This window comes from Micropterus dolomieu, linkage group LG08 (assembly GCF_021292245.1).
Source record: "Micropterus dolomieu isolate WLL.071019.BEF.003 ecotype Adirondacks linkage group LG08, ASM2129224v1, whole genome shotgun sequence".
In the NCBI taxonomy this organism is placed as follows: Eukaryota; Metazoa; Chordata; class Actinopteri; order Centrarchiformes; family Centrarchidae; genus Micropterus; species Micropterus dolomieu.
The window spans coordinates 1,359,394-1,384,721 of NC_060157.1; the positions used below are offsets into that span (position 1 = coordinate 1,359,394).

Consider the following 25,328-nt stretch of genomic DNA (forward strand, 5'->3'; position numbering starts at 1 on the left):
TCAATGAGGATAGAGGCGACTCGTATCCGCTGCTCTGTGTACATTTAACCAGCGCAGCTGAAAAAGCTCATCAGGAATCGGCTGTTCGTTTTTTTTTAGTAAGAACGTTTTATTTTAAGCCTGAATATTTGCCTAAAAAGCCTAAAATTAGCATCCCAGCTAATATAGCAGTTAACGAGAATTACAGTTGCAACTTGCTAACCTAGCTAGCTAGTGTAGGGTGACCAGACGTCCCCGTTTTCTGGGGACAGTCCCCGATTTTGGTGGCCTGAGAGCAGACAGGTGTCGTGGCGAAAAGCCGTCCGCGGGAGCGCGCGCAGGATGTTAAAGCTGTATCGCTGTATCGTCTCTTTACAGCTGCTTTTATCTGGATCAAACAGACATAATGTGCAAACAGTTGTGGCCAAATGAGTGTTTGCAGTTTAAAGCGTAACCAGGCCTGACATTTACGTTATTATAGCCAATAATAGAAGCCTGTTGGTGCCGACGCATTGTGTGTTTGGTAGACCTATGACTAATATCCTTGTTTATATTTGGAAAACGAAATGAAGCCAGTAACTAACATGACTTACCGCTGAGTTATATATATAAAATAAAGACAAGATCTCTTTTGCAATTATCCTTATGACTCTAAATTATTTAACTTGCTGTGTTGAAATATGCATCCCTAATGCAGTATTCCACTTGCCAGAAAGAGACTTGACTCAAAATGACTTGATTTCATTCAGAAGAGTTATATTAGACAGATTATAAAACTGAAATTATCCCCCTTTTTTATTTCATAGATAATAACATTATATTTTTTAATGACATATTGACGATCAAACCAAAAATGTCCCCGGTGTTCATTTCAGAAATCTGGTCACCTTAAGCTAGCGCCACACACTCGTCCAAATATGGTCAGGTCCAAACGGCGGCTACGTACGCTTCTGTTATACCGTCTGTGGTGTGAACGCACTTCTGCACTAAAATAGCAAAAGTAAGTATGGAAGGGCGCGAATTGAGACACAGCATAACTGAACAGCTGTTAGCTGTTAGCTGTCATGTACAGGCCATTCAGTCAGTTAGCTCTAGCTGAACTGAGTGAATTCAGAGCTAACCACTAGTTAGCCGGCTAGTTGCTCCTGTTATCGCTCTGTTAACTTTATATAATTGAGATTTAAATGACATTTTAACAGCTGAAACATCGTCGGGGCAAAAGGAGATGATGTCGGTGATGCGATACAGTGATGGTTACTATCAGCTGAACTACAGATCCAACATGGCCGCCTGCTCAGCTGTCAGTCCTCAGATGAAAACTCCATAAAGGGATTTCTGTTTGTCTGTTATTGATTTTCTGACCTTCATGTTTCTCACCATGTTTACAGTTAGTTTAAAGTTTCTCTGCAGCATTAAGTCTCAGTATGATTCATGTTTGTTTTTAAAGATATTCTTTATTTCAGAGTCAAACCTTTATATAGAAATAAAGTCATTTAATAAAAACAGATTCAGTGTTTTACATGTTTTTTGTTTCCGCTGCTCGTGACCTGTTTCCATAGCAACAATAATACATTTACAAAGTTAAAATCAGGATGAACTTAAATATAAATATTAATTATTATATAAATGACCTCTCTAAGGTGTGAGTCCTAACACTCTCCCAGTGCATGCTGGGATAGATTCCCAACAGCTGTAGGAAAGAGAGGGATGGGTTTAAATTAGTGATTCAATTAGTAAAAAGAAAATACTTCCTTAACAGAAAGTTTATCTTTCTCAAGGTGAGTGACAGGTGAGGTTTTATTATAATATTTTTTTATTTTCAGCTAAAATCTTAAAACAAAACTCACAATAACGATGCTCATCAATAAAACTGACAACAATAAAGTCATAAATAAAATCCCTTAATTTACAAATATACAGTATTTATTAATAGGGTAATTTGATACGTTTGCTCCTTCATCAATAAAATCATAATAACAATAACTTCTCTCAGTCCACAAAAAAAGCCACGTTCCAGTGACAGGTGAGTGACAGGTGAGTGACAGGTGAGTGACAGGTGAGTGCGGGTGTCCAGCCTGATGGTGCAGCACACTGTTGTCTGTGACAGAAGGACTTGAGGTGATTTCAGAGCTGCTGCAGTCTGACCACCAGGTGGCAGTAACCAATCAGACTGCAGCAGGTACACACCTGACCTCTCCTCTGTCTGAGCATGCCCACATCTTCTCACCAGCTCGCAGTGCTTGAGAAAGTATTCAGATCCTTTACTGCAGAAAAAGTACAAATACCACACTGTGAAGATAAACTGTTGTGATTTTATAAATTCTTCTTCCTCCTCGTTAATGTAAAGCAGGATGTTGCTGCTGCAGCTCCTTCTGAACTGTTTAGTTTCAGACTGCAGCTGATGATTCGTTTCATTCTGGATCAATCTGCGGATTATTTCCTCCATCGATCCCCTGACCGACTTCACAACCAACAGTCAAAAGCTCAATGCTACTAACAACCATGTCAGGTATTACAACAAGTACATGAGAAAAAACACATGTAGTATAATCAGTCACATCTAGTCCTCTAGGCAGCACTCGTGTTCCTGGCTGTTGTTTAGAGGAACGTCTGAATGAAAGAAACAACGTGTTCTTCCTGTTTTTTATCTGATGGCCCCTCCGAGGGCCCCGACCCTCAGCTTTAAAACGTCATCCGAAGCTCTTTGAACTGTTTGGGATCAGTGTGTGTGTGTGTGTGTGTGTGTCGCTTTGATCGTCCCGGGGTCAGAGGTCAGGTGGCGTTGTCATTTCAGTCGTTTCCTGCTTCCTGTTTGGACGTCCTGGCACGCCGCTCCAACAAACACACACTTCCTGCCCCGCCCCGCCTCGCCAGCCTCCTGAGCTGTCAATCACGGAAACACAGAGACGAGCTGGACGAGTCCGATCGCTTCTGCTGCAGAACAACAGGAACGTCCGTCCTCTCAGTCAGAGACATCAGACACCACATGTTGTACTTTTCACTGCATTTATTCAGATAACTTGAGTATTAACACAAAATATAATCAACTAATTACGTAGTGTCATTAAACGAGCTCCGCCTTCAGCAGCTGCAACATTAATGCGATGAACTCATGCAGGGACGGCCAGTATTCATGAGACATTTAAAACACGTCTTTCAGTACAAAACAGGATGTTGTCATTTGTATTTGATAGGGTCTACGTGATGACATCAATAAAACGCTGCCTCTGATTGGTGCCTGCTCTGAAATCTGCTCAGACTTGTTGAGATCAGATCAAAACCTGAAGGTGGGAAACGTGCAGATCTAATTAAATCTGATTTTTAGCATAAACTGCTACAATTCTTAACAGTTCCTGTTAAGTTTTGATGTTTGTTTTAGGAGCATCGGCTAAATCGTCTGGCTGGGTTGGAAACGGGCTAAACTGCTGTCTCAGGCGGTCTAACAGGACAGCAAGTGCTGTTCCAAACGTCTCGAACGAGCTCTTCCTCCTCCCTTCAAACTGCCCCGTAACAGCCGGTTTTGAAGGCAGCCTCGATGCTGCCTGTTACCCACAAACCAGCGTGGCTTCGTCAGCTTACGGAAAAATGGCCAAGATGGCGGACAAACAAGCAAAATTTGTATACAAACATAAGTTTTTAAAAGTTTTTAGTAGTTTTCTTGCTTAGATTTTTGAAAAGTTTACTGTGATACAAGTCACGGTTTATTTTGATGCACGTAAAATGAAGGTATTTGATGCACGTAAAATGAAGGTATTTGGTCTCTTATTTTAAAATACATTTTGATGTATTTTCGCCCGTCCCTGAATGCATCAATAATCCATTAATCTGACACTTGATCAGAACAGATCAACATGTTTAATGTCTCTCTGCTCTGGCTGATGTTTGATACAGATGACTGCAGGTGAACTTGAACTCTCCTTCTCACTCGTCTGGTTAGCAGCGATCTCAGCTCAGAACCTTACATCATTTGTTCATTCGATCCAGAAGACGGAAAAAACAAAACCAATAAAAGAAAAACGATTTAAACTTTCAAAAATGGAGAATAACGTGATGTTTGTCCACGACGTCTCCGGGCCAAACACAACAGAGTTATGAAGACAGACAGGTGTGAGGAACCTGCTCTGACATCATCTTGTAGTCCCTTTCTGATTGGCTGCTCTATGTGGGGAAGCAGATGGAGCAGCACTCCAGACAGATCTCCAAGCAGTCCGACGAGCCGCAACAATCCTCCATTATCCCACAATCCAACACGGCCTGACACGCCTCCTCTGTGCAGGCCGCCTCCCCTGCCGCCTCCACGCAGCAGCAACAGCCAGTGGCAGCGTCGCAACACCCGGCCCCGCCCACTCCGCACACCAGACACTCTCCCAGAGCCGAACACATGGACAGCATCTCGCAGAACAGACAGGCCAGGAGACAGTGAACGCAACAGTCTGTAGAGAGACAATTAGAACAGACAGGTCAGGGGACAGTGAAGGCAACAGTCTGTAGAGAGACAATCAGAACAGACAGGTCAGGGGACAGTGAACACAACAGTCTGTAGAGAGACAATCAGAGAACAGACAGGTCAGGGGACAGTGAACGCAACAGTCTGTAGAGAGACAATCAGAACAGACAGGTCAGGGGACAGTGAACGCAACAGTCTGCAGTGAGACAATCAGAACAGACAGGTCAGGGGACAGTGAACGCAACAGTCTGCAGAGAGACAATCAGAACAGACAGGTCAGGGGACAGTGAACGCAACAGTCTGTAGAGAGACAATCAGAACAGACAGGTCAGGAGACAGTGAACGCAACAGTCTGTAGAGAGACAATCAGAACAGACAGGTCAGGAGACAGTGAACGCAACAGTCTGCAGTGAGACAATCAGAACAGACAGGTCAGGGGACAGTGAACGCAACAGTCTGCAGAGAGACAATCAGAACAGACAGGTCAGGGGACAGTGAACGCAACAGTCTGCAGAGAGACAATCAGAGAACAGACAGGTCAGGGGACAGTGAAGGCAACAGTCTGTAGAGAGACAATCAGAGAACAGACAGGTCAAACAATTATGAAGATATTGTAATTATTCTTGAAATTTCACTCTTTTTTAAAATATGAAGACTTTTCTGTATAAAATAATGACATTATCTGTAAATATAATGACTTGTCTCTAAATATTTATTTACTTTTTCAAGGAAAAAAACAACTTTATTCTCAAAATATTTCAACTTTATCTTGAACGTTTTCTGTAAATATAAATTTGCTTTATGTTTGAAATAAGACTAATAAACACTAATAAAATGTGTATCTTCTAAAGTTGAAGTCTCTTTAGTTCCTACTTCGTCCTAGTACATAACGAACACATCAGCTGTAAACGATGTTGAGCTGTCGGGTTTCGGAGTCATCACGGTGTCAGCCTGCTGTGGGTCAGGGAGGGTGTCGGTTGGTACAGGCCGGACCAACTGATGCTGGGAGGGGCTATAAATGTGTGCCTGTTCAGCAGAGATAAGCAGGCCACCATGCTGAAGGTGTTCGGCTGATAAACACTGAGATGGGAGTGTGTTCGGTTTTTTGCTTCCTGTCAGACTGAAATACTGCCTGCCTGTCTGTCTGCTACATGTTCCATTACTGTTAATGCTCCACAACAGAGACGTGGTTTATTCACATTTGGAGACAGGAGGACATCACGCTGATGCAGCTTTTCATAAACTGTGCACACTTATTGTTGTGTTAGCGACAGTTAGCGAGCTAGTTAGCTCAGATAGCTTTCGTGACCATCACTGTGTCCCAAGGCTCCACATAGATTCTGAGAAATGAGAAAATGAGCTGGAAATAATAAAAGTATTTAAATCAAAATACCAAGCAGCAGAGAGACTCTGACAAACTCTCTCAAAATACATCTCTGTCACAAATGTTTGTAGAGACTTTAAAAACTGTCCTGTAGAGCATCATCCGGTCGAACGCTTGTTCTTATAAGCCGTCAACCATTACAACGAGCGAACACTTGTTCTTATCCATCCATGGGCTTGGTAATCCATCCAGGAAACACTGTTATTTCAGCCCGTTCTCATCTCAGGGCGTCATATACCGACGATTTGAGAAAGAGTGACGTAGCGTAGGTATTTGACGCTAAAGGGTACCTTTAGCGCCTGTGCAAGACGCGTCTGGGGCGTCCCATACAGACCAGAAGTGCTAGCTAGCTAGCTAGCGGTAGTGGTAGAGGAAGCCTCTACCTTTACCACAACCATCAGAAATGTTAGTACCTAAACCTAAGTCACTGAATCCATGTCGACTGGATAACCCTACCTGTTAGCACATCGGCCGTGAGGCTAACAGGTAGGGTCAGCCTCCCTTGTGTTGCTGCAACGTAGGAAACGGGGGCGTTTCATATGGACGCTGAAGTGTACCTTTAGCATAAAATCCTTACGCTTTGTCACGCTGTCTGAAAGCGTCAGTTATGACGCATTGAGATGAGAACGTGTTCAAAACGTGTTTTTTTTTTTAATTAAAATTAATTAATTCAATGTTTTATTAACTTATTAATTTAATGCCGACTATACAAACAACTCTTAAGGTTTTTGTGTATGAAATCGCAGGCATCCTTGTTGACGCTCTCCAATCACAAGCTGTGTTATTAGGTGGTGGACTGTCCACAAAGCACTGCACAAAATTGTTTATCCCTCATTCATAAATGTGATCTATGCTGTGTCACTTCAGTGTTGCAGTCGATATCGAAACACGACATCAACTGCAACACTGAAGTGACGTTCAGAGACTGAATGTGTCAAGACAGTTAAACGAGTTCATCTAAATCATATGAATTATATCTACACTATCTCTTTGGTGTTATTGGACAGTGAGCCAGTAGTTCAACATCTACAGTACAGGAAGTGTCGAGGCCAACAAGCTCTATAAGCGAGTCTAGTCAGGTCAGGTCGAGTACACGGGCTTCTATGAATGTATATATCTATGGTAAGCCTAGAGGGGCAAACATGTATCAGTCAGTCACAACCTGCACTGCAGGACTAAATGAGTTTGTAACACTGTTTGAGGCTTTAATGTTTCCATGTATATGTCTTTTAGGTCGGTGGCTTATAACGCTGAGTAGGAGGGAGAAGGTGAGTGACTTTGTCATAACGGACTTTAGAACGCGAGGATATGACTATTTCCTGGGGGCCATTTTTACTACTATATATTTTCACTGAACTTATTGTGACCTTCCAAACCACCTCCACAGAGCATTAAATCAGCCTTTATGCTGACGACATACTTTTATATCTTTATTCATATCTGATCTCAGTCCAGCTCCACAGAGGATGAAATCTTTACTTTTCCTCTAGCGCCACCTTCAGGACAAACTTTACATTTTCAGAGATCAAACGTGATTGGCTCACCATCTCCAGCAACCTCCTTAATGTGGGCGGCGTCTGTCTTGATGGAGCCGTGGCTTTTAGAGGAGGAGAGACGCTTCTGATTGGTGCTGTGTGGATGATGATGATGATGATGATGTTGAGGAAGGCTGCAGCTTTTTCTGTTACAGGTGGATGACCGAGAAGGAGGAGGAGAGGTGACGGAGGAAGATGGAGGAGTACAGACGGGAGGAGGAGACACTGATGAGCTGTCCACACCTGAGAGACATGCAGATGACATCAGAGATGGCATCAGACTGAGACATGTCAGATTCAGGTACATGAAGTTAGATTAAATCAAGTCTTCAGCAGTTACCTTTCTGTTTTCGGAGTGCGGAAGCCGGCTGTGTGGGCAGGAGGCGAGAGATGTCATTGGTGTAGGTTAAAGAGTCATCACTGATGTCACCATCTTCTGCCCTATCAGAGAGAGGCGGGGGAGCTTCCTCTGCGGGAAGATGTAAACCTTAGAAAAATGCAGCCATCTTGTAATCCGCACATTATTACAATGGGGGGGGGGGGCATGCATGTATAAAGAGAATTGGATACAGCGTTGGAAGGGGGAGCTCAGTTTATTCCTATGAAAGCTGCTCAGTGGCACATGAAGCCAAAAAAGTTTGGCAGTTTGGGTATAAAATTACCCGGATCTTCCAAATAGCTTCCACATTATGCGACGCCACAGGAGCGAGTGCAGTAGAGGCTTCTGCCAGCTTACTCCCCGTTTAGCCCTACATTAATAAATAATGAGGTTGATAAAATAATAATCGTGCGGTTCTCATTAAATGTTATCGGACCAAATGAATCAAGTTCTGCTAGTGAAACAAGTCATTTTGCGGAGATTGTGACGCTTAAAAAAAAAGGATCCAACGTTTTACAGCCGTCTTCATAAAGTAGGTTTATGGGTATTTTAGAGCCCAACCCTACAAAATAGCTTCAAAGCACGGCCCACTTCCTGGTTTGGAGTACCCAGCAAACTGACCCCTCACAGGTGACCTCAAGTGAGCGTCAAGGCCCACAAGGTCAGCCAGGTAAGGTTATACGGGATCTGAACATTAGTCGTCTCTCACCATTACACGCTGACGTTTCATATTTCACTATACAGTTCATTATTATAAAAGTAAGTAAGACTTGAGTTTGGTCATTTATGTCTTTATATGTTGCAGATGTGATTTGTTTTGTGTTTTCATGGTTAACAGTGAGGGAGTTATTTTGGACCCCGTGGTTCCTGCAGTCTGCTTCTTGTTCTCAGAGACACCAGTCGGGTTTCATCTGAATTATTTTAACTGAATCTCTGAACGGGACCTGCTGCCTGTCTCAATCGAACTGCCTCTGTGGGAACACGAGCTCATTGGTTGTGGGCTTAAGTTTCAAGAACCGGAACCGGGAAACTGAACCAGCTGCAGTCAGGAGGTTCGGTGCGAGGGAGGAAGCAGCTCCAACATGACGAAGCGTTTCCTTCAACACGGCGTGAATCTGAAGGAACGCTTCACCGTGTTCAACGTGTCGCGCTCTCCCAGATCCAGCTGACGCTAACAGCAGCAACGTCTCAGGTACAAAACACAGGTGAGCCGACGTTCACCTTTTACACTGAAGGGAAACCAACACTGCCGTTAAACCATAACATGAGAAGAAGTACGCAGCGAAGTGACTTTATTCAACGATCTCTATTAAAATGGTGAAAACACGTTTCTGTTAGTTTCATGTGTTAATGTTAAAGCAGATGAACTGCAGAGAATGAACCGGTAAAGAAACAGATACTTGATTCTGAGGTTTTCAGGGGTTCTGGTGTTAACTGACTCCCCTCACTGATCTGAACCATGACCAAGATCTTTCCTGAACGCTAACCAAGAAGAATTTAGCCAAACCCTAAAAATGAGGCAACGTCTCTGTTGTGTCGATGTGTTGTGAGGATTTGTGTTGTGGGTTGGGAGGAAGTCGGGCCTGTAAGTCTCAGCTCAGGGTAACGTCCTGAAACAGGAAGTCGTCTGTCTTCCGCTGGTGCAGACAGGACGTGGATCCAGATGTGGACACCGGTCGTGACGTCAGAGACGGTTTAACTGTTCTCAGGTCAGTTTAACAGTTTATATAATGTCACAAAGACAAATGATAAAAATCACACAGGTGGCTTTCTGTCTCACCTGCGTTGTGATGTGGGAGCTTCCCATTGGCTGTCGGCTGGCTCGAGATGCATTCTGATTGGATTGGGATCTTATTGGCTCCGCTCTCAGTGATGTCAGAGCCGCTGCAGTGTGATGTCACATCCATCCTGCCAATGTAACGATGAATGTTGCTCAGACTCAAACAACAACAGAGATGATGACAATAATAATAAGTAAACTATAAACATCATTCATTCATGAAACACAGCTCAAAGAGAGCCAACAGGTGAAATATACATCTATCATTAGTGTCAACGATTAATCTGTGACGTCATCTTGCTGAAATAACGGCAGTTTATTTAAATTTAAGTGTCAAAATCTATTTGTCTCTATGGCGACGCAATAAAAACAATAACCATAAATATCATAATATAATTTCGTCAATAACAAAATAACAAACGTTCAATAAATGTTTGATTTGATTAATTTGAATCACGAATGAATCAGCACTTAATTTTGCTATTACGATATTTATTTTGTTGAGGAAAAGTGGACGAAATAAAGATTTTACTTAATGTTCCTCGTGCATATTTGTGGAGAACAGGTTTTGTGAGCCACTGTTTGACATCATGTGTTTGTTCTGACCAGAAAGAAAAGTTTTAAACCTGAATTTTCACCCTTTTTTTTTAATCAGCCTTTAAACCTGAAAGAAATAAAGATTTGACTGATAATTATCGAAATCTAATGATATGAAATGTTTTGGCCGTAGCACCCATCCATATTTGTATCTAATTAATTGGTTTTATTATGTCATTTTTATTTCTGAAATTGTTTTACTACCAGCGGTGGAATGTAACTAAGTACTTTTACTCAACTCCTGTCAGGGATCGAGTTATAATCTGAGCTTCATGGGGGTCTCGAAATAGCCTACTAACGTACGTTACCGGCTGAGAGAAATAAATAAGGCTCAGATTAGGGGTGTGACGGCACACTTGGGTCACAAGAGCAGGACAAGATGATATTTTAACAGTATTTTCAAGACTTTGAGCATTTAACACTTACTGCACCAAAATATGGTGGAAATGTCTTTATTTATATGAAGGGAAGCAAAATGAATCGGCAGCTTGTTGTTTTATCTGAAGTTACTTTTTTGGACAGTGCACGTTTGCTTCTTCTATATTTCAGTTGCACTGCGTGTGTTTCATTTGTTATTTAACATTTCTTGTTGCTGTTGTTCAGAACATTTTTAACAAAAGCTTTGAAAAAGTGATGGAGACATTCTGACTCTGTCCTGTCCCCAGCGTCCCCGGTGTAAATGACGCCTATCTGTCAATATTTCTATTATATAAAATAAATAAATGTCCTGCCGCACCCAGGCTGCGACACTGAAGAGCTTTCTGCACACGGCTGTCTGAAAGGCGCCCGAGCTTCTTCTTCTCCCTCGTCTGTCTTGCAGACAGAGATTAGCAGGTGAGCGTCACGCAGCGCCAGCGTCACGTCGAGGTGCTGCTACTGCGTACCGGTACGCGCCGGTAAGCACTGGTACGTACCGGTACGCACCGGCCCACTTCAAGCTCTGAAGCTCAATCTGTTCCATCAACACTGGACAAAACAAGTTAACTTAAGCCTGTTTATCTATTTGATGTAAATATTACTAATTACAATAAAAACACATTATTTGTGATTCAAAATAATGTTTGTTGGTAAAGGAATCAGTGACCCCCACAGATGCTGATTTTACTGCTTCCACAGGAGCTCAGACCTCCTGATGGGAGCTTAAGTACAAATTCGAGGTATTTGTATTTTGCTTGAGTATTTCCATGTTATGCAGCTTTCTACTTCTTCTACTCCACATCTCAGAGGTAACAGGGTACTTTTTACTGCACTACAGCTTTAGTTACTTTACAGATTGCCCTTCCTGCCCAGTGAAAACCCCGTATCTCCAGGTATTGGTGATAAACTGCAGGGTGAATTAACTCTTTAAACTCCACTTCAGCTGGAAAATGTATCGTCACAAAGCTACAAACACACGACGGTCTCACAGAATATGATGCGTTGCTGTAGATTAAACGAGCCAACGGAACCTGAGCTCACGAGCCCTGACGATGCACAATGTTGGGTTCACGAGGACAAGACGAGAAATATTTAATGCTGAAATATGTGAGTGGAGATCTGAGCCAAATTTTGAGCATTGAACAGTTAATTTCCTGCAATCTGGAGACATTTTCTGCACCATATATATATAATATAACAGGTTATAATGCAGTAATCAGCAGCTTGTGTAAATTATACCTATACAACAAAATATAAAGGAGCTCAAATGAGCTCAAGCTCAAACATGTGCAGCAGTAAAATGTAACATCCTCGTTATTGCAGCAGGAATATTAATCCAGAAACATCCGATATAACAGAGAAACACTGACAGGGACATTTTACTTTCATACTGTAAGTACACGTTGCTGATAATACGTACTTTTACTTCACTAAAGTATCTCAAGTACTGTACTTAAGTACAAATCAGAGGTATTTGTACTTTACTTGAGTATTTCCTTTTCATGCCACTCCATCTCCATCGTCCAGATTTTTTTACACACAAAACTCATGAAGAGTTTATAAAATATGATGTTTGGTTGTAAATTAAACTCCAACAGTTTCTACAGGCGGCTGACAGGATCAGTCCATTAATCAATAAGTCAACTGACAGAAAATTGACAACTTTTTTGATCATAAAGTCATTTTGCATGTATAAAAAATGTCACGCTTCACAAACATGAAGGTTTGTTGCTTTTCGTGTTAATTATTTAAATATTTTTAGGGTATTGTTTAATCATTTTGAGGTTTGGACCGCAGAAAATAATCAGCAGATTATTTCTGTAATGAAAATAATCTGAAAATCTTTCAGTCTGAAACAAATTAGTTCAAAATGAGCTCATCAACTTCAAGAACAGTAAAATCCTGCTTTCACTTTAATGCATGAAGAATAAAAATCTCATGATATAATATATAACAGTAACAAGACATTTTTCTGCATTGAGTACTTTTAATACTTCAAGTACATTTTTATGATTATGTTTCACTCTAAGTTACATTTTCAAAGCAGGACTTTTACTCATCAAAGAGTATTTTTACAGTGAGGTATTAGTACTTTTACTGAGGTGAAGGATCTGAATACTTCGCCCATCACTGATGAAAGCTGCTGTGTAAAGAAAGTTAGTTTGGAAGCTGGTCGGTCATCAGATCAATACTTAGAGACAAAGAAGTGACGCAAAGATTTCTGTCTCCTGCTCTGATATTATCATCTATATTCCACAGATAATATTTAAAGCTGGAACACAGAGCGTTTCCTCACCTGCTGCTGCTTTCTGTCGCTTCTGAACTTTCCTCCTCTCGCGTCTCTCAGCAAAACAGGTCGCCGTCGCGTCGGGAGCGCGCGCATGCGCGTGACTGCCTCCTCCCCCTCCGCTTCCTTTAAGGTGCGGCACACACAGAAATAAAATCACCTAACAGAAAATAAAGGATCATTTTAACAATACCAGGAACATTTTGGACATTAAAAGAAAACACATTTATTATTTTAATTATTCACATGTGCATAAAAGGGGGTGGAGTCAGCTAAAATGCACTAATGGATTACTTTTAAGGTTTATTAAAATTATTTATTATTCTTTTAATTATATATTTTTACTTTCTTTTAAGACCTTGTAGTTTTTATTTGCTGTCTTTCTTACTCTTGTCTGTATCGATGTAAAACACAGTGAATTGCTTCCATGTATGAATGTTGTGCAGTTTAAATAAACTTGCTTTGCTTTGCGGTAAAAGTACTTTATTGTCAAATACATGTAGCGAAATTCTTAAATATTTATTTGTATAAAAAACGTGTTTTGGAATGATGGGAGTTTGGGTATCAGCAGGTTCCCTCAGCTGTTCAGGTTAGATGTTAAAACACTTTTAGCTGAAATCATTTTCATTTCAGCAGGAAACTGACGTTACTCTGTTTGTCACAACACAGTAAAAACATTTCATGCAATAAAAAGATGAACAAATATTTAATGTAGGAGGCAGGTATGGGTTCTTGAACGCTCCCTACTTTTTGTTGCTCACAAGCTTTAATCACATGCTGTGGGTGCTGATATCACCTGTTCACTAGAGAGAGGGGGTGATGGGGGAAAGCCTCAGTCCAGAGTTTTTCTAGTATTTTATGAATATCTTTGCTGTGTGGAACTGATTACCTGTATAGTCTAATTACCTGTAAATAAACGCACCAATCGGAATCCTGGAATTATTGGACAATCAGCGGTCTGGCAGACAGATTTTCCCTGCTCAGCCTCTCGGTGTCTACATTTTAGTTTTTAGACCTGGCTCCTACATTTAATTTAAAAATGAACTGATCATGTTGTGCGTGTGTGTTTCTGCGTCTTTGTGTAGGTTTTGTATGAATATTTACACTGTAAATCATTACAGATAATAAAAAAACTAATTATACATTGCGGATAAGTCATGTGGCCAAATTCCAACTAGTATAGACACTATTGGGGTAAACAAGGAAGAACTGAAACAAAATTTCAATCCTCTTAACCTGAAATGGAAAGTAAGATAAATATAGTTAAGTTGTTTTAACTCTGAATGAATAAAATGCAGGAATGTGTGGTTTTATCCAGTTTGTTGTTAAATTTGGAACAATCTTTATCACGTGTCTTTATTACACTCCCACACAAAAAGCTGCTTCAATGGTCGAGCACAGCCTGTAGTTTTTCATTATATTCAGATCAAATCTGATGTTCATTTCTAAATGTTGCTCATGGATCGTGGTTGCAAATAATGATGCCTGTGCGGCGTGCAGGCCTGCAGCCTATCAGCTGGTTTATTTGCCTGATCTTAGCAGGTCGGTGGAAACACACACAACAGTGGGCTGAAGGAACCTTTTAGTTCCTTGAAAAGAGATCCGGGGACTAAAAAGTACTTTTGGTTGTTGGTTAAACTAGTTGAGGGAAGTTTTCTTGCACTGATCAAGTAAAATATTTTTTTGTTTTAACTCAAAGTATGAAGTTATAAAAAGTTCAATCAACAAAAATAAACAACATGGAACACAGAAGTTATATCAACTTTATGAACTTTGATTTGATACAAAGGAAATCTTCAAGTTGGGTTAACTTGAATTTCCAAGTTAAACTACTTTGAAATATGTAGTGTGGGTATAGAGACCTATAAAACTGTCGTGGCCCATTTTAGTCTCCTGCTTTAGGTAAAATAGCAAGTCTTGTACAAACCCTGTTGTGCGGATCAATTAGGCTTCATTTTTCATCATAATTTTAACCTGTCTTTATGCCAGCATAGAGTCCCAAACTTATGGAAACAATCTACAATTATATAATGTACTTTTTACTATATTTATCTGACAGCTTTAGTCAAGGGCGTCACTTTGTGTTGAAAGGTGGCTGCGACAAAGAGGCTCAGATGAGGGTTGTAAAGAGACACTCACGATGCGCGATTTTAGGTTCACCAGAACGAGACAAAAGATCCTTTAACAGTGTTTTAAAGATATCCTCAATGCCAGATATAAGAGCGGGGGGGCTGGGGGGGCCTCCCCCACAAAATTTAGATCTTTAAACACTTAATTTTCTGCATTCTGGTGAAAGTTTCTGCACCAAATTATGGTGGAAACATTTTTATTTATGTAAAAGGAAACACAAAATTCACATGGCAGGTGACATTTCAAAGTATATAATTATAACAGAATCTAAGTGAGTGCAGCTCTCAGATCAGTTTCTCCTGCAGATCAACTTTTCTCCTGTAACATCGTCCCTGCTGAGGCAGGATTTAGTCTTCCCTCCTCTTTGGTCATGTTCACTGTGTCAGGAAGTTGTTAAAGTTACTGCTGCATGTTTTTGAATCATTTTATAATCAGCAGCTTGTTTTTTTTTAGCTTAAGTTACTTTTTTTTGGACAATGCAGAATTTGTTTCTTCTATATTTTAATTGCATTGAGTGTTTTCTTCATGTGCACCTTTCTAAAAGCATTTCCATCTGTTATTTAACTGCAAGTTATGTTTTAGAATGTTTTTAAACAAATTATGCTTTAAAACAGTGGTGGGGACACGTCCCCAACGTCACCAGTGTAAATGACACTGGCTTTAGTCACTTTGCAGGTTCAGATATTTAACAAGATGCTGGAAACTGTGAGAACATAAAGTAGTTAAAGCTGCTCCTCCGTCAGTGACATCAATCCATCGTCAACCGCTTATCCTGCGTACAGGGTCGCGGCCGTCAGTGACTCCCATAATATGATCTTTATACTACTCTCTGCCCAACATGTACTACTTTTTTAATACTTTGAGTACACTTTTCTGTTTTGTACTAAAATCTTGAACATACGAGTTCAACAGAGTTTTTGTACAGAGCAGTGCCGATTTAGTGTTTCAGTGCTGCTGTCTGCTGGACCCACAAAGAACTGCAGCTCTGTACTGTGGACGGGGGCTGAAATATGAATTCTCTCTACTTGAAAAAGTAAAAAAACATTTTGAGGGGGAGAACTGATTAATGTTAGTGATTTAATACAAATATGTTACAGAGCTCTGGACCGTGTTGGACCTACCTGTCTATTATTATTATTATTATTATTATTAATATTGGGCCACATTTCCTGCATCTTAATAAATCTTAATGCATGCTTTGCCATGGTTTCTGTTTTATTCTGTTCTTATTTTATATAGTTATTTATTTTTGGAGTTTCTCTATTTATCTGTACTGCTGATAAAACACCGACTTTCCCCTCTGAGGGATCAATAAAGGATTATCTTATCTTCAATGAGTCTTTGCGGTTACTGATCTGACCCAGAGGTCAGTGTGCAGGTGAGTCTCCGTCCTGCAGGTGTCGCTGCTGAAGCTGCTCCCTCTCACCGCTTTTCTCCGCACAGAAGAAGAAGAAGAAGAAGAAGCCTGAGGAGGAGGGGGAGGAGCAGAAACAAAGAGACTTGTGCAGATTTTCTTAAAAATGAAAAATGAGTGAAATGCAGACGGAGTTCCGATGAGGGTTTAACCGGAGGACTAATTCTTGTGAAACCCGAGCAGCTTCATCATGGTGAGTCTTCCTCAGACAGGCAGGCGTGCAGACAGACAGACAGATGTTCGGGTGATGGAGAGAATAACGGAGCAGCTGGACTCACCGTTCAATAACCTGCAGCATCACAAAAAACACACATGAGCTAGAATGTGCAGAAAAGTGAACGGAGTTTGGTTCCACGGTGGGAAAAACGACCAGCGTGCATGAAAACAACTGCATGAATAAAACATCTGTAAAGTGAATTCATCGTTTAATAAATACACAATCTGAAACAGGGGTTTGAACCGTCTGCAGAATCTAGTCCAGGTTTTTTTTAATGTAGACCTGGTCTGATGTGGTCTGGATGGATGAAAGAAACTGTGAAATAGCCCTTTTTTCTTTGCCCATAAGCAGATCCAGACCAGGGTGTCCATCAAACCCACATCTGGCATGTTTTAAACGGACATCTTCTTGATGGACTCTGCAGAGTCAGTTTATTCACTTTAAAATCCACCGGCAAACATTTTAATGATTATAATAATTAATGGTTCCAGAATCTCACATGTGAATCTATTTTACAGTCTAAACAACTAATTGATTAAGTGACAAAATAATTGGCAGATTCATTGATAATAAAATAAAAAGAGTTTCAGTCCCATGTTAGTCCAGTCCAGTACATGTTTTCTGTGTAGACCTGGTCTGGATGGAGGAAAGAGACATTTACATTTTTTGTTTTTTTTAGATTTCTGAAGTAAGTTCAAGGTTTAAGAGAAGATAAGATGTTACTGTATTGATCCCTCATAGAAGAATTGGCACTGCAGCGCAGGGGAACTTAGTCCAGAGAGTAAAATAAAAACTAAAAGTAGAGTTAAAATCTGATTCAAATATATAAGATATATACACTGTATACAACCCAAATAGAATATCGTATCCTTGTGTATATCTGTTTAAAAAAGAGTTGTGCTGTCAGTGCAAAGAGAGAGAGTCATTTTTAAAAAGTAAGTCTGGAGTCTCCTTCTTAATGTGGTCCAGGTCTGACAAGTCCAAACACAGTTTTTCCATCCATATTTTATTCTGTCTTCACGACGAGTTTAAATGCTTTAAATATCTGACTTTAATGTCATCACGGTAATCCAGCCATCTGTTCGCCTGGACCTGGTCTGATGTGGTCTAGTTCCTGCGTTTTAATGTTTTGTCAGGAACCTTTTTCACACTTTAAAGAGGTGTAACAGCAGAGAATCGTCTAAAAGGTGCAACTTTAATTTTAACGTGTGAATCAGCAGCCAAACTCAGCTTTGACCTGCAGCTGTTGTAACGAGATGTCGCTGCTTCTCCTGTTTGTTTGTTTGTTTGTTTGTTTGTTGTGTCTCAGTCTGAGGAGGCTGCAGGAGCAGAGCGAGGCCCAGAGGAGGAGGGAGGAGCAGAGGGAGGTGAGGGAGGCAAAGAGGGAGGAGGGGGAGAAGGAGAAGGAGGAGGAGAGGTGGCCAAGGGAACCCCCAAAGGTCCAGTGTACTGTATCTGCAGGAGACCAGACATCAACTGTTTCATGATGTAATAAACCTCATATATCTTCGATAAATAATAGATTCTATGGAGAAATATGACGTCAGCACTAACCTGTCTGTCTGTCTCTCAGAGGGTGTGACAGCTGCACTGAGTGGTTTCATGGAAACTGTGTTGGAGTTTCAGAAAAAGCAGCTAAAGCCATCAGAGTCTGGTACTGTCCGTCCTGCAGAGGTCAGTGTCTTATAATATCTAAAATAGTGTTAACACAGGAAAAATATTAAGTATGCAGTGGTGTGAAAAAGTGTTTTCCCCCTTCCCGATTTCTTATTTTTTTTGCATGTTTGTCAAATTGAAATGTTTCAGATCATAAAACAAATTGAAATATTAGACAAAGATAACACAAGTAAACACAAAATGCAGTTTTCAAATGAAGGTTTTTATTATTAAAGGGAGCAACTAGGGGTTAAGTGTCTTGCTCAGGGACACATTGGTGGATGTGTTGAACCCGGGTCTCTCACACCAAAGGCAGGCATCTTATGCTTTTATCTTGTATTGTTTTTGTATTATTTTCTTTATACTTTTTAAAGCACTTTGTTACTTGTTTTTGAAAAGTGCTCTACAAATAAAGATTATTATTATTATTATCGATTGCACCATCACCACCCACACCACTTAAATAGGATCTACCTGACAAAGTGAAGTAGACCAAAAGATCCTTAAAGCTAGACATCATGCTGTAATCCAAATAAATTATGGAACAAATGAAAAACAGATTAACTTAGATTTATCAGTCTGGAAAAGGTTACAAAGCCATTTCTAAAGCTTTGGGACTCCAGCGAACCACAGCAAGAGAGAAAACATGGAACAGTGGTGGACCTTCCCAGGAGTGGCCGGCCGACCAAGATTACCCCAAGAGCAAAGCGACGACTCATCCAAGAGGTCACAAAAAACACATTAACAGCATCCAAAGAACTGCAGGCTTCACCTGCCTCAGTTAAGGTTTTAACTGCATGAACACTGGTTCATGCAAAAATGACCTGCATGGCAGAGTTCCAAGACGAAAACCACTGCTGAGCCAAAAGAACATAAAGACTCGTCTAAGTTTTGCCAGGAAAACATCTTGATGATCTCTAAGACTTTTGACAAAAGCTGAACTTTTTGGAAGGTGTGTGTCCCATTACATCTGGCGTAAAAGTAACACAGGATTTCAGAAATGGAACATCATACCAACAGTAAAATATGGTGGTGGTAGTGTGGTGGTCTGGGGCTGTTTGGTGCTTCACTGGAAGACTTGCTGTGGTCAATGGAACCATGAATTCTGCTGTCTAGCAAAACATCCTGAAGGAGAATGTCCAGCCATCTGTTTGTGACGTCAGGCTGAAGTGCACTTCGGTTCTGCAGCAGGACAATGATCCAAAACACACCAGCAGGTCCACCTCTGAATGGCTGAAGAAAAACAAAATGAAGACTTTGGAGTGGCCTAGTCAAAGTCTGGACCTGAATCCGACTGAGATGTTGTGGCATGACCTTAAAAAAGTGGTTAAGGCGCAAACTCTCCAATGTGGCTGAATTACAACAATTCTGCAAAGATGAGTGGACCAGACTCCCTTCACAGCGCTGTAAAAGACTCACTGCCAGTTATCATAAACGCTTGTTTGCAGATGTTGCTGCTAAGGTTGGCCCAACCAGTTATTAGGTTTAGGGGGCAATCACTTTTTCACACAGGGCCATGTACGTTTGGATTTTTTGCCCCTTAATAATAAAAACCTTCTTTTAAAAAATGCATTTTGTGTTTACTTGTGTCATCTTTGTCTAATATTTCAAGTTGTTTGATGATATGAAACATTTAAGTGTGACAGACATGCAAAAGAAATAAGAAATCATGAAGGGGGCAAACACTTTTTCACACTACTGTAACTCAGTCATGTTTTCTGTGTTGCAACAATCCCCTGATACTCTCGTCCAGCAGCAACAAGGTGCAGCTCTTGAGTTTGAGGTTTTTTTTCTGCGACTAATCAAATAATGAAAAATTGCTCAACTAAGACTCTTTCATTGGTTAAGTCGACTATAAGGAGGCGGCCCTCATAGGGACTTACAGAACATTTGTGCTAGCCGTCTGTTAGCTGTGTTTTGTCCTATTAGCCATCTGGTAGCAGCTAGCCGTGTGTTGTTGTGTCCTCTGCAGACAAAGACCCATCTCTGGAGATTAAATTCCGTCCTAAGAAGACCAAGGAGAAAGAGGAGAAAGAGTCTGAGCCTGAGAGGGAGGACAAACCTGATGGAGATGGAAGCTCCACCCTCCAGCCCAAGATTGACAAGAGGCGGGGCTCTCAGGTAACCAGGCTACTGGACTGACTTATTGTAGATTTTAGCCGACATTTCAGCTGCTTTCATTTGTTACTCTTAAAAATACACTTCACTTCCTTTTAAGTGCTTCAGTTTAAACAGCAGCTCTCACCCAGTATTTCATATGTGAATGTTTGAAAACATGTTAAGCCGATGAGAGTGTTTACACATGTTCATACACTTGGGCACACTTCTCTCTTCTCTGCAGTATTTCTGTGGAATACTTTGTCCGATATTTTGTATATTTGTAGAATATATTGTGTTTCTGTTTCAGATCAAGCGTTCGGCCAGGATGTGTGGGGAGTGCGACGCCTGTCTGAGGACGGAGGACTGCGCTCAGTGTGACTTCTGTAAGGACATGAAGAAGTTCGGAGGTCCAAACAAAATTCGCCAGAAGTGTCGACTGAGGCAGTGTGAGGTCCGAGCCCGGGTGAGTCCCTGTTACAGGTTTTAGATAGATCCTAGAAACTTCAGATGCTGTAATCAGTATGAACGATAAAAGGCGGGAAAATACTTGAATGGACAACGGTTGTTATATTGTTGAGTTTCCATCATACTGTAGTGCAGCGTTTCAGAAGAGACCACTTTTTGATGGTCTTGTCTCGGACTCGAACCGCATTTGTACTCAGTCTTGTCTCGGTCTCTGACATTGAGGACTCGGGATTTTATTTCAAGACCAGTCAAGACCATAACTTTGGGAATATCAATAAATTGCTTTTGCATCTTCTGATTTATTTGTGAACATCCAAACTTTGATTGGATTTAAAACGTGTTGCTTAAAATGCAACCAATAACCCTAATTGAAATGTGTTGTTACCGGGTATCAACAGAATATCCGCATTCAGGTCTCTCTCAGACGTCACTGTAGTTATGCTGAGGCTGAATATATCACTGATAACAGGTGGTGTGATGTGGAACAGTAAACAACCTGTTAGTATTTTGTTCTCAGCGATGACTTGCTTTTCTTTCTGCTGTCTTTACTGAAAAGACACCAGTCACCTCGACACAGTTTTGTTCAACTTTTCTTAAAGCTGGACAGTTCATATTAAAACAATAGGGGGAACCTGTAAGACACTGATCAGTGGTTCAGTTGTCACTTAATGCAGTGAAATACAACTGTTCTGCCACAAAGTCGACTTTTATGTTTTCTTACGATGTTCAGTTTTAGTTGAGCATCTTCACAGAGTTGGTGGTAACTAAAATCACATTATAAGGGGAGTCACACCCAGACTTTCCAGTGATCGTGCTAGTAGTGACTGTAGCGAGGCGATGTTATACTGCATCACAGCACATTATATGCACACAGATGGCACAGACAGTACAGTACCTGATTCACCACGAGGAAATGAAACTGGAAAACATCATAAAACCTGCAGCTGTGAGAAGCAGAGACGATGGTAACGCACTGTACCAGTCCAGCAGAGAGCAGCGCGGAGAAATAGTACAAAACACGTCCTGGCTCCACACAGAGCTCGTTAGACGAGTCAAAGCGAGAGGGACCGGGGGTCGTGGGGAGGCGTGGAGAGCGAGCCCTACGCAGTATGAGGTTTCCAGGGCAACCAGCTTGTGGGTCTGGTGGGCGGGGCTTTGCGGTGATATGAGCAGGAGAGAGAGACAGGGAAGGTTTTGCATTGTTTAGCTGTTACTGCCTGCAACTTTAATAGATAATTCGAATAGTTATATTTATAATTCTCACAGCTGAATTTGCATAATTTTTTTACTCAAACGTTGCTTCATCATGCCGTGTGATACTTCAGAGCCCAAACAAAGGAAAGTGCAGATGAACATTTAACAGACACAAAACAAGAGCAAACTGCATTCAGCTGCAAAACCCAACCGCTGTGTTCGCTCTGTAATATTATTAGCGCAGTATCTTTGTGAATCGGACCTTTAGACTGGGGAGAGAGCAGCTAATGTGCAATTCATGGAGCTGTCAGCGGCCGCAATCCATTCTTTGTGAATTTGAGTGTCTAATGTTATGTAGTATATATATACATATATATATATAAATATAACATATGAATTGATGACTCATTATTGTTGCTAAATATGACCTAATGATAATAATGATATTATTGATCTCTGAGCAGAAGATGCTTCGGGTCAAAGATGAGGAGATGAGTCGGAGTGGTGGCAGAGGGCGGAGCTTTTCAGTGAAAGGGGCGGGGCATCAGACAGAGGAGGAAGAGGAGGAGGAGGAGCAAGAAGGCGTGTTCAGTGAGAGCGAGCTGGAGCTGTACGAGCAGTACAAAGCAGCTGGATACAGAGACCTGGTCAGTATGTGTGAGTGTTTCTGACCAATCAGCTGTCAGAATAGGCACTTCCTGTGGTGTGACGTGTATTCCGGTTGCAGGTCTGGCACAGCGAGGATGAGGACGCTCAGTCGGACTCTCTGAGGAAGAAGGCGGTGAAGGTGAAACACGTCAAGAGACGGGAGAAGAAGACAGAGAAGAAGGTGAGGATAATTGCAGGAGGGCTGAGTGCAGACTGAAGAAAACTAAATTTAATGTCTGTTTTCTTTTTCAAAGTTCTAGAAAAGCTCTTTGCTGAGCAGCTCCTTCAAGTTGTTGGAGGGAATAATATTTTTGATAAAACCAATCTGGCTTTTCCCACAAACACTGACAAATGACCTGCAGGCTGACGTGGGGGGAACAACATCGTAGTTCTGCTAGATGTAAGCGCTTTGATCATTGCATCCTCATCGACAGACTAAATAGATGCGTTGGTATCTCAGGGAAAGCGTTAGAGTGGTTTGGTTCATATTTGTCAAACATATGCTTTTTTGTCTCCATGGGTAACTATGTCTTCATCCGCTGTTACTGTATGGGGTGCCTCAGGGGTCAATCCTCGGGCATATTCTTTTCTATTTTTAAATGCTTCCCTTTAGAGCTGCAATGATTAATCAATTAGTTGCCAACTATAAAATTAATCAACTATTTTGATAATCGATTAATCATTGGAGTAGCTTAGAAAAAAAAAAAGGTACAACTTCCTAAATGAAGCTGAGTATTTTCTGGTTTCTTTGCTCCTCTATGACAGCGAATTGAATATATTTGGGTAGTGGACAAAACAAGACATTTGAGGACATCCTCTTGGGCTTTGGGAAGCACTTATCAACATTTTCCACTATTTTCTGACATTGTATAGACCAAAGGACTAATCGATCAATCGAGAAAATTATTGATGGATTAATAGACAATTTAAAACAATTGTTAGTTGCAGCCCTTCTTCCCTTGAGCCAGATAATCACTTTGGTTAAATATCCAATCATTGTTATGCAGACGACACTCACCTTCATGTTTCACTAAAACCAGATGATTTCAGAAACCTAGAGATTCTATAAAAGAAACGTATCATTCATACCTTCATTTTGTCCCGTCTCAGCATCTGCAATGCCGTTTTCATTTGCCCCTGGCTGCTAGGCTTTAAACTAGGACTGGTCGTAGATTATACATCGGTCCTATTTCAGTCTCACTGCATTGGCTGCCAGTGAAGTTCAGGATCACTTATAAGTAGCTACATGGTTTAGCTGCCTACATTTCCCAGACACTAAGCCCTTACACCACCGAGCAGTCTCTTAGGTCTTCCAACCTGAACCTGTTGGCAATACTTCGTGCCAAAAGTGAAACCAAAATTGACCAAAAGTTCTTCTTCTGTCCTAGCACCCAGACTCTGGAACGATCTCCCCCCTCTCATTAGATCAGCTAAGTCTGTTGACGGTTAACTTATAAATTAACTTATAACTTCTTTAAGTTAGCTTTTCTATAAATCGCATGGTGTGCTCTGGGTGATGTCCGGTTGCTGAATACTCATGGAGGTGGTCGTATGTGAGTTGCGTTTGTATACTGTGTATATGAATTATAAATGTTTTTCTCTTGAATGAGCTTTGGGTTTGCATGTTTATGTGTGACGTTAATGTAAAGTGCTTTGTAACCTGTGTTAAAAAAGGTGCTATATAAATAAAGTTTTACTTACTTACACCTGTCCTCCGCTTTAGAAATCCGTCTCTGCTCCTAAAGAGGAGGTGAAGCCTCGTCGCCACAAAGTGAAGCAGCGTCACAGGGAACGCGTGCGTCACAGCGAGCGAGGCGGAGAGGGCGGGGCCAAGGAGGTAGGCGGGGCTTTGAGGCAGTGTCTGGGTCCAGGATGTGTCCAACCGGCAAGGATCAACTCCAAATACTGTTCAGAGGACTGTGGCATGAAGCTCGCCGCCAAGTGAGTCTGATCCCACAGTATAACTACCCGTGAAAAACACACCTGAACATCCACACTGAGTCCACAACAGAGTCCACAACACAGTCCACAACAGAGTCCACAACAGAGTCCATAACAGACTTCACAAGTCCACAACAGAACCCACAACAGAGTCCACAACAGAGCCCATAACAGAGCCCACAACAGAGCCCATAACAGACTCCAAAAGTCCACAACAGAGTCCACAACAGAGTCCACAACAGAGTCCACAGCAGAGCCCATAACAGACTCCACAAGTCCACAACAGAGTCCACAACAGAGCCCACAAGTCCACAACAGAGTCCACAACAGAGCCCATAAGAGACTCCACAAGTCCACAACAGAGTCCACAGCAGAGCCCATAAGAGACTCCATAAGTCCACAACAGAGTCCACAACAGAGCTCACAACAGACTCCACAAGTCCACAACAGAGTCCACAACAGAGCCCATAACAGACTCCACAAGTCCACAACAGAGTCCACAACAGAGCCCACAACAGAGCCCATAACAGACTCCAAAAGTCCACAACAGAGTCCACAACAGAGTCCACAACAGAGTCCACAACAGAGCCCATAACAGACTCCACAAGTCCACAACAGAGTCCACAACAGAGCTCATAACAGACTCCACAAGTCCACAACAGAGTCCACAACAGAGCCCATAACAGACTCCACAAGTCCACAACAGAGTCCACAGCAGAGCCCATAACAGACTCCACAAGTCCACAACAGAGTCCACA

The 25,328-nt window shown here is 41.4% G+C and overlaps 2 protein-coding genes across 2 annotated transcripts in view; one reads left to right on the top strand and one right to left on the bottom strand.

Moving 5' to 3' along the window:
- Positions 1–1,842: 1,842 nt before the first annotated feature.
- zgc:113363 (uncharacterized protein LOC791449 homolog) lies at positions 1,843–12,841 on the bottom strand. Its single transcript, XM_046056636.1, has 5 exons — positions 12,815–12,841; positions 9,505–9,632; positions 7,686–7,814; positions 7,355–7,588; positions 1,843–4,412 (listed from the first exon to the last, which is right to left on the bottom strand). The coding sequence occupies exons 2-5, from the start codon at positions 9,629–9,631 to the stop codon at positions 4,138–4,140; spliced, it is 765 nt and encodes a 254-aa protein (XP_045912592.1). The 5' UTR covers position 9,632; positions 12,815–12,841; the 3' UTR covers positions 1,843–4,137.
- Positions 12,842–17,917: 5,076 nt separating this feature from the next.
- The window catches only part of cxxc1a (CXXC finger protein 1a), a gene marked incomplete at its 5' end in the record, with an annotated part of 12,713 nt that continues 5,302 nt past the window's right edge, over positions 17,918–25,328 (top strand). Inside the window, 7 exons of the mRNA XM_046055395.1 lie at positions 17,918–18,054; positions 18,140–18,240; positions 20,195–20,343; positions 20,630–20,785; positions 22,446–22,628; positions 22,709–22,810; positions 24,353–24,570. Coding sequence (XP_045911351.1) covers positions 17,918–18,054; positions 18,140–18,240; positions 20,195–20,343; positions 20,630–20,785; positions 22,446–22,628; positions 22,709–22,810; positions 24,353–24,570 — 1,046 coding nt within the window. The remainder of the gene's footprint in view (positions 18,055–18,139; positions 18,241–20,194; positions 20,344–20,629; positions 20,786–22,445; positions 22,629–22,708; positions 22,811–24,352; positions 24,571–25,328) is intronic.

Excerpts from the sequence above, each read along its gene's own strand:
- zgc:113363 (XM_046056636.1), bottom strand. The coding sequence starts at position 9,631 with ATGGATGTGACATCACACTGCAGCGGCTCTGACATCACTGAGAGCGGA. Across the intron at positions 7,815-9,504 it reads GCTCCCACATCACAACGCAG|AGGAAGCTCCCCCGCCTCTC; the intron begins GTGAGACAGAAA and ends ATCTTCCCGCAG. Across the intron at positions 7,589-7,685 it reads CGCACTCCGAAAACAGAAAG|GTGTGGACAGCTCATCAGTG; the intron begins GTAACTGCTGAA and ends CATGTCTCTCAG.